Source organism: Natator depressus, chromosome 6 (genome assembly GCF_965152275.1).
Source record: "Natator depressus isolate rNatDep1 chromosome 6, rNatDep2.hap1, whole genome shotgun sequence".
NCBI classification, from domain to species: domain Eukaryota; kingdom Metazoa; phylum Chordata; order Testudines; family Cheloniidae; genus Natator; species Natator depressus.
This window is the reverse complement of record NC_134239.1, coordinates 107,987,806-108,001,471: the sequence shown is the minus strand read 5'-3', so window position 1 is coordinate 108,001,471 and position 13,666 is coordinate 107,987,806. Positions and strand designations below refer to the sequence as shown.

The window sequence follows — 13,666 nt, the reverse complement described above, 5'->3', positions numbered from 1 at the left end:
AATACTGGTGAACACTTCACTTACGTTTTGGCTTTCCTCTTCCTTTTTGTCAGCTGGCTTGTCTGACTGTGATGCTGCTTTCCTCCTTTGCACAGGGGTAAAAAAGTAGGAAAAAGTCAACCCTTTAGAAAAGCATTTCCTGCACAAGGCTTCAATCGTCATTTGAAAAGACTGATTTGTGCCTTGCTGAGGATTATCTTTACTGCTGTGGAATTTCTTTAGCAGAAGAGGCTGCAATGGTTAAGAATCCAAACTAGGCCTCTGTGAAGCAGGATCTTCAGGCAGGGGATCAATATTTTGAGTCAAGGTTCCATTCAGAAGTACCGGGTTGTACAGTATAAAGGAACAGGGGTAAGGGAAATGTATATGGCATTGAGCAACTAAGAGGCAATTTCTTGCAAGGTATAGGGCTGCTTCTACAATAAAAAGAACTGGCACACAGACTACTCAGGTGGATGTTCTAATACTGGGCCAGATTATTTTCCCCCTAAATCCACATGCAGAGTGGACTCTCCATGTACAGAACTCACTCGTTCTGCCTCCCCCACCAGTGACCCAGAGAGCACAATCTGTAGGCCCAAGGATCTGCACATGGGCATGGAGATGTGGGGCTGGCGGAAATGCACATTAACCCCCCCACACACACACGCCCCACCAGCCTCAAAGGGCATCCACAGAGCAGCTAGTGCAGCCTGGGGACACGTTTACATTTCCAATGTGCCACAATCTCCTTTGAGTGTGGGCTCCAGGGTAGCAGGAGGTCGAGGGAAAGCTCTGGCTGCCTGGAAGCCAGGAGGGGGCCAGAGCCAGTAGTCAGGCCTGGGCTTTCACACGGATAGCCCTGTGCCTCTGGTGGATCCTGGGAGATTCTGAATGCCCAAAAGCCAATCCAAAGGCTGTAGAACTGCTAAGCCCTCAGGTTCATGGTACCTGTAGCATTCAGGGGCTTTAGAGAAAGCTGAATGAAAAATACTTGAGCTGAGACCAAGATTCTGTATTGCTTTGTCAGCCTGAGACAGGGTAAAGCATCACTCTCTACGTGGCTCAACAGATAAACAGGTTACAAACAGCTGTGATCTATAAGAAGGCTTGAAAGGATTTGATTTTTATCGGTAAATGTGGGTAAACATCAATTTCAGTGTACACATAAACAGCTGAAAACGTATGTCCATGCAGAATAATCTAAATGGACAGGTAGCCAAAGTAAGAAAAAAATGCAGCTTGGGAAGTTATTAGAGATTAATTTAAGGCTATTTACTTTGTATATTTTGATATGTGATGTTGACAACTTGTGATTTAACAGTTATAAAGCTTAAACTTTTTGAATCTCAACATCTGCTGTCACTAAATAATTGTCTTCTGATCTCCGCCCCCCCGCATTATTTTGCACAACTGCAAAAACTGAAATCAATAAAAATATAAAACAATGCTTAAAAGCAAACACTGATATTATCTGTTGAACTTATAAATAAAAACAAAATTGAATTCTGCCAAGCCTATCTATATAGGAACAATCCTGTCCTGGCAGAGGGATGGGACAGTGGCCTAATAGGTCACTTCAGTCTATCTTAGTTCCTATGAGAGGCATGGCGCAACCTAAACATAAGAGGGCCAGGAAAGTGGGAGGAGGTGGTTCTGGAAGGCCTGTGGCCCGTCTCCTGCTCTTGCACTCAGGACAGACCAGCACTTACATAGGTGGACACTGCCAAGGGGCTGGAAGCGAGGAAGCCATGGCCCTTCCTCCTACCCTGGCTAGTAGAGTCAGCATAAGAGGAATTCTGGCTGAACTAGCCAGTGTCTCTGGGAGTTCATGCTGTTTAGGAGTTCACCTGCTCTCTCTCTAGAGAGGCTTACAAACCACAATGTAGCTCAAAGGAAAGCAAGTATTGTTCAGTTTCTACTTTCTTTTTCTTTTTAGTACATTAGCCACAATGATCATGTGATTCCTGAGGAGTGGGAACATGCACATTTAATTCTCAAGCTCTGTTTAATGTCTAAAAGTACTAGAGAAAACATACCACATTTCTATCCTCTGCAAAGCTTGGCGCCAAGGTCGGGGAAGTGTGGATTGTTTTCATTTTTTCATCAGCGTAATTCCTCGCACTTAAATTGTGCTTTACATTTTCAAAGTACTGTGCATACATCATCTAATTAATCCTAACAAAACCACTCACTCTACTGCTCACACAGTTTTTTATATCAGTTTAACTCTATTGTCGTGAATGGAGTCACTCCTGATTTGCACCAGCGTAACTGAAAGCAAACTCAGGCCCACTGCATCTTCAGAGCATAAATCACACACTATGAACTGACAGTCTAGGTGCATCTGGGATCCTCCTTTTCCCTCCTTCTTTACCCCCTCACCTCCATTTACAAATGTTCACCCTTTTCACTTGGGCACAAACTTCATAGCTGCTTTGTTATGTGGTCAGCAGTAGCGAGCCCAAGATGTGTTCAAGTGCAACTCAATTTGATGGACTGATTGCAGTGTTCTTGTAGCCATGTTGGTCCCACAATATTAGAAACACAAGGAGAGTTATTCACTCTCACAGAAAAAATTATAAAAGTCAAAAACGCCTTACTACCTGTGTGTGAACACTTTTCACAAAGTGATCACTCCACATCTGATCTCTCAGTCCTCATCCTCAAAGGAAACCTGAAAATCACTTTGCTAGACACTAAAACTTCTTGGATTTAATAAAGACACTGGATTTATGGTTTATCACAATAATCCATAACCCACTAACTCACACTTTTTGTCCTATGACTGCAGAGGTGTTGACTGTCCACTTCACACTGAATGGTCTCTTACAATATGTGTTAACTACTTATGCTAAACAATCTATTCCACCCTGTTTAGCTCTGACACTCTGGGTATCTCTACACCGCAATTAAACACCAACGGCTGGCTCATGTCAGCTGACTTGGGCTCAGGCTTTGGGGATAGGCTACAAAATTGCTGTGTAGACACTTGGGCTCAGGCAGAATCCCAGAGCCTGGACTCCAGCCTGAGCCCAGACATCCACACTGCAGTTTTATAGTCGTGTGATCCCGAGTCCGGTGACATGGGCCAGCTGCGGGTGTTTAATTGCAGTGTAGACATACCCACAGAGCACCTTTCCCAGACCCAAATAAAAGCTCTCAATAAGCTTGTCTCTTTCACCAACAGAATCAGGGTCAATAAAAGATATTACCTCACCCACCTTGTCTCTTTGATGGACTGTGTGAGCAGTATGGGAGAGTTGTATTGTGTGAATGCTACCTGGCAGCTGTAGGAAAATCCACCTAATCTGGGGGGTAGGGCTCTCAGCCAGAAAGATTCAGGGATGTCTGATTTCCTATTTTAGATTATTAGGTGCAATACAGTTCCACATACCACATGGACTTTGGCTGTGATGACTGTAATCCATCAAATACTCCTCCACCTGCAGAAGCCACTTCATTAGATTTTTCTTCCACTAACCTGGCAGCATTTTTATTTAGTTTCTGACTCTGAGGCCAGCAACATCCACCCCACAGAAGGAAAATAAAACCCCACACAACTCTCAAAACCAAATTCCAAACCCCTTACCAACTGAATAGGAAAAATCTGTGAAGGGATTTTCCTTCTTCCTGGAAAAGCCTCACAGATTTCAAAAACAGAGGTGGTCTGTGTTTAAATTCTGAAAAAGCATGAAACTAAGATCTACCATGCTGTGTGACTGGTGTGTATGTGTACTGGAGGTGGGGGACAGGGTCAATATCGTTTATATCATTTTAATAGCATTAATAACTTTACTGTATTTGATATCTCCAGGGAATCACCATAGGTGCTGATTCCATAGAGGATCCAGAGCTCAAGCACCCGCTAAAAAAAAAACAAAACAGGGGGTGCTCAGCACCCACAGGGACGGGTTAATCTTTTGTGGGCCCTGCCCCCTGCTTCGAGGCCCCGCACCCACTTGGCCTCTTCCCCCTGAGGCCTCACCCTTGCTTGCCGCTCGCACGGGGATGGAGGGTGGGCGGAAAGCGGCAGAGAGCAGCATCCACTGGCAAAACCAAAAGTCAGCACCTGGGGGAATGACAATTCCAGTGGTCAGAGGTCTTGGAACTTCTCGATCCTTCTGTGGACCAACGCCAAGAAAAGCACTGCTGGGGTGAGGGGCTAGTGTTAGAGTTAAGTTCTGGTATCTTGCAGCAAAATTAATGGGCCTAGAAATGATAGTGGTTTGTGAGACAGCACTTCATTCTGCTTTGTTTCCACTTCAGTTCTGAAATGATTATAGCAGCTGCTATCATGGGAATCACTAAGTCTTGCAAGCAATGCTTTATATCACCTGAAACCCAGCTTCTCAGTCACTGTGCCTACCCTGGATGCATTCCATCCTTAATGTGCAGACCTATGCTGAAAAATGGGGATTCTGTTGGTCTCTCCATGACTTTTGTATCGTGTGAGTTCAGTTGAAAAAGGAAAGATTTTTTTTCTGACTGCCAGCCCTGTAAACACAACCTGCGACACCACAAGAGTCAAGTTCTCCTTGCACCTCGTACATCATCACCAGTAACAAAGTTCTGCAGGTCACAGGAAGTCCTCACTAACACCCGTGTAACTGCTCTTTGTTCAGATGACATTCTCAGTGGACACCTGTGTAGTCTTATTGCCTTCAATGGGTTTGCACAGGTGGAATTTGGTAAACAATTCTTCTGACGACTCCCACGGGGAAAGAGAACCTGCGGCTCACTCAGTCTCAGCTGTGTTGGCTGTGCAGTGCTAACAGGGGTAAAATGTGGGGAAAGCTTATTTTTGTCACTGGAGTGAGCACATATGACTCTGCATACACCAAAGGTCCACATCTGTTGGCAAAAATAGACGCCACACTTAATTAGCCACTTTCTTAGATTACAGCCACACATTAAAGATGCACATTTTGTGGGGCTTACTACTTCCAAGCATAAGAGATGGAGACTTTCCTTAACATCTGGAGTCTGTCTGTCCATCTGTTCTGATTATTTATACAGCGCTAGTCACTGGCCTGATTACAACTTTAATATAACAGTTTTACTCTTCATTCTTTATTTACACCAGCACAAAGTGAGATCAGAATCTGATCCACTGAATCCAGTGAATAACTATTCTAATTCAAATGAACCAGAGATAATTGTATATTTGGCATTTTATATTGTTCATAACCAGTTTTTCAGGACTGTACATTTACATGGTGCTTTACAACTGCCTGTCTTGTGTGTATAGAACTCTGGTTGAAACCAATAGGGGCTGGACAAGGCCATTTGAATAAGAAAAGTTCTGGGGCAGAGAACATTATTTAGCCATTTTAAATCTGTATGCTTTGTAACAGTGGACCCGTTCCTATTTATTCCTCTCCTCCTCTTCCTGCATTTTTACTCTTTCCCTGTTTACACTTTGTAAAACAATAAAAAATCCTTTAAGATAAACTCAAAAGCATCTCTGACATTAGTGACTTGTGAGCTACAGGCTGATAAAATGAACATTAGAATGGAAGGGGGGGAAGAAAAAGCAAAGAAGGGAATCAGAATGATGTGATTTTTAAGGTGTGATATCTCATGTCCTGCCAAGGAATAGAAACACTTGTGTGGACTTGCCCAAACATATTTAGGACCAGTAACATTTCATTGGCACATATAATCAGTAAAAATAATTGTCAATGCCAGGTGTTATGTTATTAATAATGGCCAAAGGATACATCAAAGGTGTAAAGTAGTAGAGAGAATTTTATTAATCTGTAAAGAATGGAATGTTGTGAGGGAATTATTTATTGTACAGGTTTTAAGATAGGTGGCAACCTATGGTGGGAGAGGTTTCTAAGGGAAGGAAAAAGGGAGGGGGAAAAGAATAAACAGTTAAAATTAAAAATGTAGGCTCTAGTCCTGTAACTGGATCCATGCAGGGGGACCCTTGCACCCATGTGGATCTGACTGCAGGTGAGGCCCATAGAGAATATTCTCCTGGCAGTTACCCCAAACTAACCCTCTGACTTCCATAGGATTGTAGAGAAGTAACTGAGGGCAGAATTTGCTTATGTCTTGACAGACTTCTGAGTGATATGTGCTTTGCTGGTTAAACCGGCCTGCCCACTCAGAACTGGGCATCTATTTCCACTCAGTCTTGTCTATGTTCTCTATGCAAAAGGCAGTAAGTGGAGTCGCATCTTACGCGGGGGTTAGGTTCTAAAGTCAGCGCGTAAGGCGAAAATCGCATACAATCTAAATTACCCTTGAAAATTCCTTAAATCGCCAATAAAGTACAGTATACTGTACATGATTTTATGTATACAACCCTGTACAGTAATATGTATAAATGTATAATGTATACAGTAACGTACAGTATATAATAAAGAGTACATATGCAAAATATAATTTTACAGTATTGTATTTTTAATTACTGGGAGTAAGTACAGGGGGGTAATTACAGGGGGTCGTCAGGGCTTGATGTCGATCCAGGAGACGGAGGTGACGGAGAGCTTGGGTGACGGAGAGCTTGTCGTAGACGAAGTGGTTGGCTCTGGTTCAGCTCAAGAAGTTGATTGCGTAGGCTCATCTGCTGCTGGTTGTTTTTCCTTGAAAAACATGGTGATCGGCAACTGTCGCTGTTGTCTCTTGAGCTGCTCAAACATTTCTTGACACAGTCTCAAATCGTCCGTAATACTACGTGTGATTTTGAGGCTTCGTTCCATAGAGGGATCATATTCAGAAATTAAATCATTCAAGTGTTTTGCTGCTTGAAACACTTCAGCAAATTTATGAAGATTCCAACTTGCTGGCTCTTCCTGTTCGTCGTCATCATCTTCGTCTTCTGTAAATGATTTTCTCAGTTCCTCTAACTCTTTGTTAGTCAATGTTTCTCTATGGCTCTCAATTAATTCTTCAATTTCTTCCTCAAGGATGTCAACAAAGCCATCACCACCCACTTGCCTGGCCACCTGAACAATGGTTTCACTTCTTTGTCAATGGTCGGGAAATCCTTAAAATCATTCACACAGTCTTTCCATAGGTTTCGCCAACATGCATTGACTGTTTCAGGCTTGATTGCATCCACTGCCTGTTTAATATAAGTGATGCAATCGGCAACGTTGAAGGACTTCCAACACTCCATCACATTAAGATTGGGATCAGCATCCATAGCGCTACATATCCGTGAGAATGTAAGCCTCGTGTACGTGGCCTTGAAACAGCGAATCACGCCTTGGTCGAGAGGTTGGAGGTGGTATGGGTGGGGGGGGAGAAAGACGACTTCAACATCATTATGTGCAAACCAGAGTGCCACAGGGTGGCTGCAGGTGCATTGTCTACAATCAGCAACACTTTAAAGTCAAGTCCTTTCTCTTCGAGGTACCGCTTGACCTCCGGAATGAAGCACTTGTGGAACCAATCCAGAAATAATGTTGCTGTCACCCAAGCCTTTTTATTTGATTGCCAGAACACAGGCAGGAGATTTTTGTTTTTGCCTTTTAGGGCATGGGGATTTGCAGCCCTGTAGAGCAAGCCCAGCTTTATTAAATGCCCAGCCGCATTGCCACAAAACAACAGTCACACGGTCTTTAGCTGCTTTGAAGCCAGGGGCTTGTCTTTCTGATTTCGAAATGTAAGTGCGGTTGGGCATTTTTTTTTTTCCAGATGAGCCCAGTCTTGTCAGCATTAAAAACTTGTTCCGGAAGGTAGCCCTTTTCGTCTATGATTTTCTTTAATTGTTCGGGGTAGGCTTTTGCTGCCTCTTCATTGGCAGATGCAGCTTCACCAGTAGTCTGCACATTTTTGAGGTTGAAGCGGTTCCTAAAACTGTTAAGCCAACCTTGGCTGGCTTTGAATTCCTTCTCATCAGAAGGCTGTCCCTCTTCGGAGGGAGGTTTGAACAGCACGTAGAGGCTAAGAGCCTTTTCTCGCAATGTGTTGCCATCAATAGGCACACGTTTACGGTTCATGTCTTCCAGCCATAAGTTTAATGCCTTTTCAGTCTTCACTAAAAAGTCTTATCACGCACCTTGCTCATCACCTTAGCAGTTATTGGAGCACTTGATGCCACGGCTTAATGAATTTCTCTCTCTCGAATCTTGATGGCACGGATGCTAGATTCGTTGCAGCCATATTTACGCGCCACGCTGGAGACCGACATACTGTCTCTCAATAAGTCCAACACAGCCAGTTTTTCCTCCAGCGTTGGACCAGATTGCTGTTTCTTCAGTTGAGCACCAGAAGAAGTAGTTGGCTTCCGTTCAGGGACCATGTTGTACAAAAAATACGTATCTTTAAAAACTAGAATCACACTCAGCGTGGCGAGATGCTCACACTATGAGAGGCACGTGGTAACTGAGACCGACTGAGGGAACAGCAGATTCACATCTCCCATCTCATGCTCACTCTGAGGCATATGCTCATTGAGTGGAATGGTGGGCGGAATCGCCCGCACTATTTACAGGTATCTCGTTATTTTTGTGTTTTTTCTGCTGAGCGCGTATAGTTGAATTTGCGTAAGTTAAATGCGCGTAAGATGCGACTCACCTGTACATTTTGATTTCCAGCAGTATAGAGAAGCTGCAGTGGCACCAAAAAGTCACATGAATGCATCCTGTACTGCCGTCACTACCTAATAAATACTCCTATGTCATTGCTAATAACAAGCATTAATCCCCCTGCACTGCATTGATTTTAGAAAGTTATTCTTTGGGAATCCAGGGAGCATGAAGCACAAGTGCTATGGTGGGAATTATCTGCTTTCAACCCTATGTAGACTCATCAAGGAATCTGCTTAACCTGGCATCATAGCTGACGTGCTGTATTCGCTAGGTAAGAGGTACAGCGAATTTTATTTTACTACCTCAAAGGCTACCAATATGCAATCTTGTTATTACAGTTTTGGATACTTTTTTGGTCCATTCCCCTCGATATACCCCGTAATAATCATAGAATCATAGAATCATAGAATATCAGGGTTGGAAGGGACCCCAGAAGGTCATCTAGTCCAACCCCCTGCTCGAAGCAGGACCAATTCCCAGTTAAATCATCCCAGCCAGGGCTTTGTCAAGCCTGACCTTAAAAACCTCTAAGGAAGGAGATTCTACCACCTCCCTAGGTAACGCATTCCAGTGTTTCACCACCCTCTTAGTGAAAAAGTTTTTCCTAATATCCAATCTAAACCTCCCCCATTGCAACTTGAGACCATTACTCCTCGTTCTGTCATCTGCTACCATTGAGAACAGTCTAGAGCCATCCTCTTTGGAACCCCCTTTCAGGTAGTTGAAAGCAGCTATCAAATCCCCCCTCATTCTTCTCTTCTGCAGACTAAACAATCCCAGCTCCCTCAGCCTCTCTTCATAAGTCATGTGCTCTAGACCCCTAATCATTTTTGTTGCCCTTCGCTGGACTCTCTCCAATTTATCCACATCCTTCTTGTAGTGTGGGGCCCAAAACTGGACACAGTACTCCAGATGAGGCCTCACCAGTGTCGAATAGAGGGGAACGATCACATCCCTCGATCTGCTCGCTATGCCCCTACTTATACATCCCAAAATGCCATTGGCCTTCTTGGCAACAAGGGCACACTGTTGACTCATATCCAGCTTCTCGTCCACTGTCACCCCTAGGTCCTTTTCCGCAGAACTGCTGCCTAGCCATTCGGTCCCTAGTCTGTAGCGGTGCATTGGATTCTTCCATCCTAAGTGCAGGACTCTGCACTTATCCTTATTGAACCTCATCAGATTTCTTTTGGCCCAATCCTCCAATTTGTCTAGGTCCTTCTGTATCCTATCCCTCCCCTCCAGCGTATCTACCACTCCTCCCAGTTTAGTATCATCTGCAAATTTGCTGAGAGTGCAATCCACACCATCCTCCAGATCATTTATGAAGATATTGAACAAAACCGGCCCCAGGACCGACCCCTGGGGCACTCCACTTGACACCGGCTGCCAACTAGACATGGAGCCATTGATCACTACCCGTTGAGCCCGACAATCTAGCCAGCTTTCTACCCACCTTATAGTGCATTCATCTAGCCCATACTTCCTTAACTTGCTGACAAGAATACTGTGGGAGACCGTGTCAAAAGCTTTGCTAAAGTCAAGAAACAATACATCCACTGCTTTCCCTTCATCCACAGAACCAGTAATCTCATCATAAAAGGCGATTAGATTAGTCAGGCATGACCTTCCCTTGGTGAATCCATGCTGACTGTTCCTGATCACTTTCCTCTCATGTAAGTGCTTCAGGATTGATTCTTTGAGGACCTGCTCCATGATTTTTCCAGGGACTGAGGTGAGGCTGACTGGCCTGTAGCTGGCCAGGGGCTCTGTTCATCTGGCCAGGGCTCTGTTAAAGCTCATTCCTTTAGAACACAGCAGCTTTGATGTAGATTGTAAACCAGCAAAGTCAGAGAGAAAAATCAGTAACTTCTAAGGCTCTCACTCCCACAGAATCTGCAGGCTCAGCTAGAGCAGCTCAAGCTGGTCTGACACCATTGGTGGCAACACCTATGCGTTTACTGTGTCAAAAAAAAAAAAAAGGGGGGGGTCCCAGGGAATAACACTTACACAGGAATAGCAGCGTGGCAGGCTGTTAAACTGATCTCTTGAACTTCCACAATACTATATCCCATGCAGAGTTTTGCCAGTTTCAAAGAGGCATTGGAGCTACCCGATTGCTAGTAGCTACCGAAAGCGTATTGTTCCACTGTCTGCTGGTGCGCTTGTTCTAGAGTTTACTTTAGGACGGAGTACAAACCTTTTTGCCAGTAATTTATTCATTTCTTCCATTAATCCTCCTCCTCCTCCTCCACTACTTGTTCGATTGGCATCGCTCTTAGAGGCCCCACTGGGGCTGGAGCCTCCTGAACCATCTTCTGGCTTAAGACAAAAATTGACATTGCAAGTCACCAGAGGAATTTATTTTAAGCACCGGCCCTTTCTGACTAGTTTAGATAATCACTTGGAGCAAAGCACCATGATTGTAGCATGCAGTCAGAGGCAGAAAGCACAATGGGCCAGAACGGAAGCAAATGTAATTCAGGTCAAACCCAGTGGCTAATTCACATATTAGGATTGGGAAACCCCCCGTGGATTTTGTAAATACCTGAGCAAATGATGAAAATGACAACAAAATGCTTCTGAATTTCTGGTGAGATTATGCAACTCGTACTCCTCTCAGTGAGTGCCTACTCACACACAGGCTGCACAATCAAGCCTTTATTTGATAAGTCTAGTGTAGTTTTAACTACTTATCATCATGGTTGATAGCATAATACTACAGGATACGCTGGAGAGAAACCAATTATGTCTTAGTCATATGAGAGATCGATGCAGGCACCTGCTAGTTAATCTTCACTGAGCAGTGAGGATCAAAGTGTGAATTACTGTAAAAACAAGTCAGGAAAAAAAACCAATTGGAAAATTTCCTCCTGAAAATTATAAAACCAAACATAGAAATCTGCTTTAAGGACTGTTTCTAATGGACAAGTGGCCACTTTAAAGGCCCAGCCACACTGCACGTGCAGCTCAGGAAAAGGCAAGTGCAAACGGTCATAAATAGCCACTGAATGTGCACCTGCAGTAATTGTGTATGCGACTGTGCACCTAACTTATTTAAAAATTTGACTCTAGGAGTGAAATCCTGGCTGCACTGAAGTCAATGGGAGTTTTGCCATTGAATTCAATAGGGCCAGGATTTCACCCTACAGGTTTCCAGCCAGGGGTGAAAGTAAGGCGGTACAGGTCAGCACGGCGTACCGGTAAAAAGTGGCTTCCGGTACCAGTCCATACAGCTGACTTTAAGTTGCTTCCCATTTTGTGCCCCCTGTTGCGCTCACCAACAGGGGGCGGGGGGGTGAAGAGTGGAGGCAAAAGGAGCAGCTGCCCTAGGGCTGGCGATTTAAAAGGGCCTGGGGCTCTGGCCGCCGCTGCTGGAGCCCCAGGCCCTTTAAATCGCCGTTGGAGCCCCAGGCCAGGCAGCGTGGATGGGGTGGCTGGGGGATGCTGACCCCTAGCCCCGCCCCTTCTGGGGGAGGGGGAAGGAGCCAGCCCTGTACCGGTAAGAGTTTAATTTTACTTTCACCCCTGTTTCCAGCACAAATCTTTTTCAGCCTTCCTTTCAATAACAGCCTGTACAAGCAACTGACTTGTCACGGTCCATGGAATGGTCACTTAAAACACATTTCATTGGGCTTTGTAACGAATTCTGACTATCCATGAAATAGATTAGCAGAAGGTTAAATAAAACTAGGTCAAGCATTCCCCATTCTCCAGTGAAGGCCAGACTGTGTGAAAACCCCAGTGCCAGAAACCTTACCCGTTGTACTCTCCTGAGTTTGGCACCAGCCAGGGCTGCTGCTAGTCCTGACATTGACCCATCGTCAGTGCTACCCCCGTGTCCTCCACCTGCCGGCAGTGGAGGTGGGGGAGGTGGCGCTGCTCCTGTAGGCGGAGGAGGTACTGGCGGGGGTGGCGGAGGTGGGGGCCCACTGGACGAAGCAGGGATTGTGGCAGCAGAGGGATGACCAGGTGGAAGAATGGGACCTGAAACATACAGAAGATTAAATAAAAATAAAGAACATTCTCCCCCATCTCACATACAACCCGTATTGACAATTGGGTGAATGAAGGTCTGATGACATACAATCAGAAGAATGATACACGCTGAGTATGTCAATGGTACATCCTCTGCTTTTTAGTTATCATCGGCAGCTGTGTCCTTATGCAAAACCCCTGAAATATGTAAACACCACCTATGCCTTCCTCTGGTCAGGCTATTGTTCTGTCTCAACACAGAATACACTTTCTGGTTTACTGTTGGGATATCTCTTTTTCATTTTAACTTTTCAGATGCAGATACATAAATGTTATCAACTAACTCTGTGAACATCAAAGTCCACTTTTCAAATAAAATCCTGGGCTTTAGCTACACATTTCCATACAACTTCCATTGAATGAAATTTGTGTGGCTAAATCCTCTGCCAGTCTTTGAAAATTAAGGGGCAAGTGTTCAATTTTAGCCACGGTGTACTTCAACAGAAGCTACTGCGTGCAGCAGCGTCCTTCAATGGACTGATTCGAATAGGTTAACGCCTCTGGTATATTTCTCCTATTTATAATGGGACAACAGAATGAGGATTCCATCAATGCTATGTCACCTAGAATTACTCCATCTCATCAAAGGCTTCTGTTGCTATTCAATTACAAACTCAACTGTGCAACAAACATTAATTTGAAAGAGGTTTTTTTAATTGGTTTACAGGGAAAATTTGGGAATGATATTCAGACAATAAGGCCTGATTGTCTATCTATTTAGTTTTGCTTTTTTAATAACGTCAACCATCATTGTGGTCAGTGATAACCTCCAACATTATGGTCACAACATTACTCCTGCTCACAATGCTGCTCCTGCAACGAATTATAGGTGCTATTAGCAGTACATCTTCTATCTCCCTACCTATGTGGGCCCACAAATGAGATAGCTGGCAATTCATTGCGAGCACAGTGAATTATAGGTGCAAATTTACACCCACAAAATTAGAGGCCAGGCTGAGGCCTGGCTGAAAAATAATTGAGATTATAAATTGACCTCACTCAAAAATAATGGTCAAGATACTTCTTTGGTGTAAACTGGAATAAGTGTGTTGAAGAAAATGGTTATACAGTGACCTACACCAGTTGTGGGTCTGACCCAA

The 13,666-nt window shown here is 44.2% G+C and overlaps 1 protein-coding gene across 4 annotated transcripts in view; it reads right to left on the bottom strand.

The window, feature by feature from the left end:
• EVL (Enah/Vasp-like) overlaps positions 1-13,666 on the bottom strand; it is a 215,819-nt gene that overhangs the window by 14,336 nt on the left and 187,817 nt on the right. For all 4 annotated transcript variants that reach the window (XM_074956230.1, XM_074956229.1, XM_074956231.1 and 1 more), the window contains 3 exons: positions 12,289-12,515; positions 10,729-10,850; positions 25-85 (listed from right to left, as the gene is read on the bottom strand). In XM_074956230.1, coding sequence (XP_074812331.1) covers positions 25-85; positions 10,729-10,850; positions 12,289-12,515 — 410 coding nt within the window. The remainder of the gene's footprint in view (positions 1-24; positions 86-10,728; positions 10,851-12,288; positions 12,516-13,666) is intronic.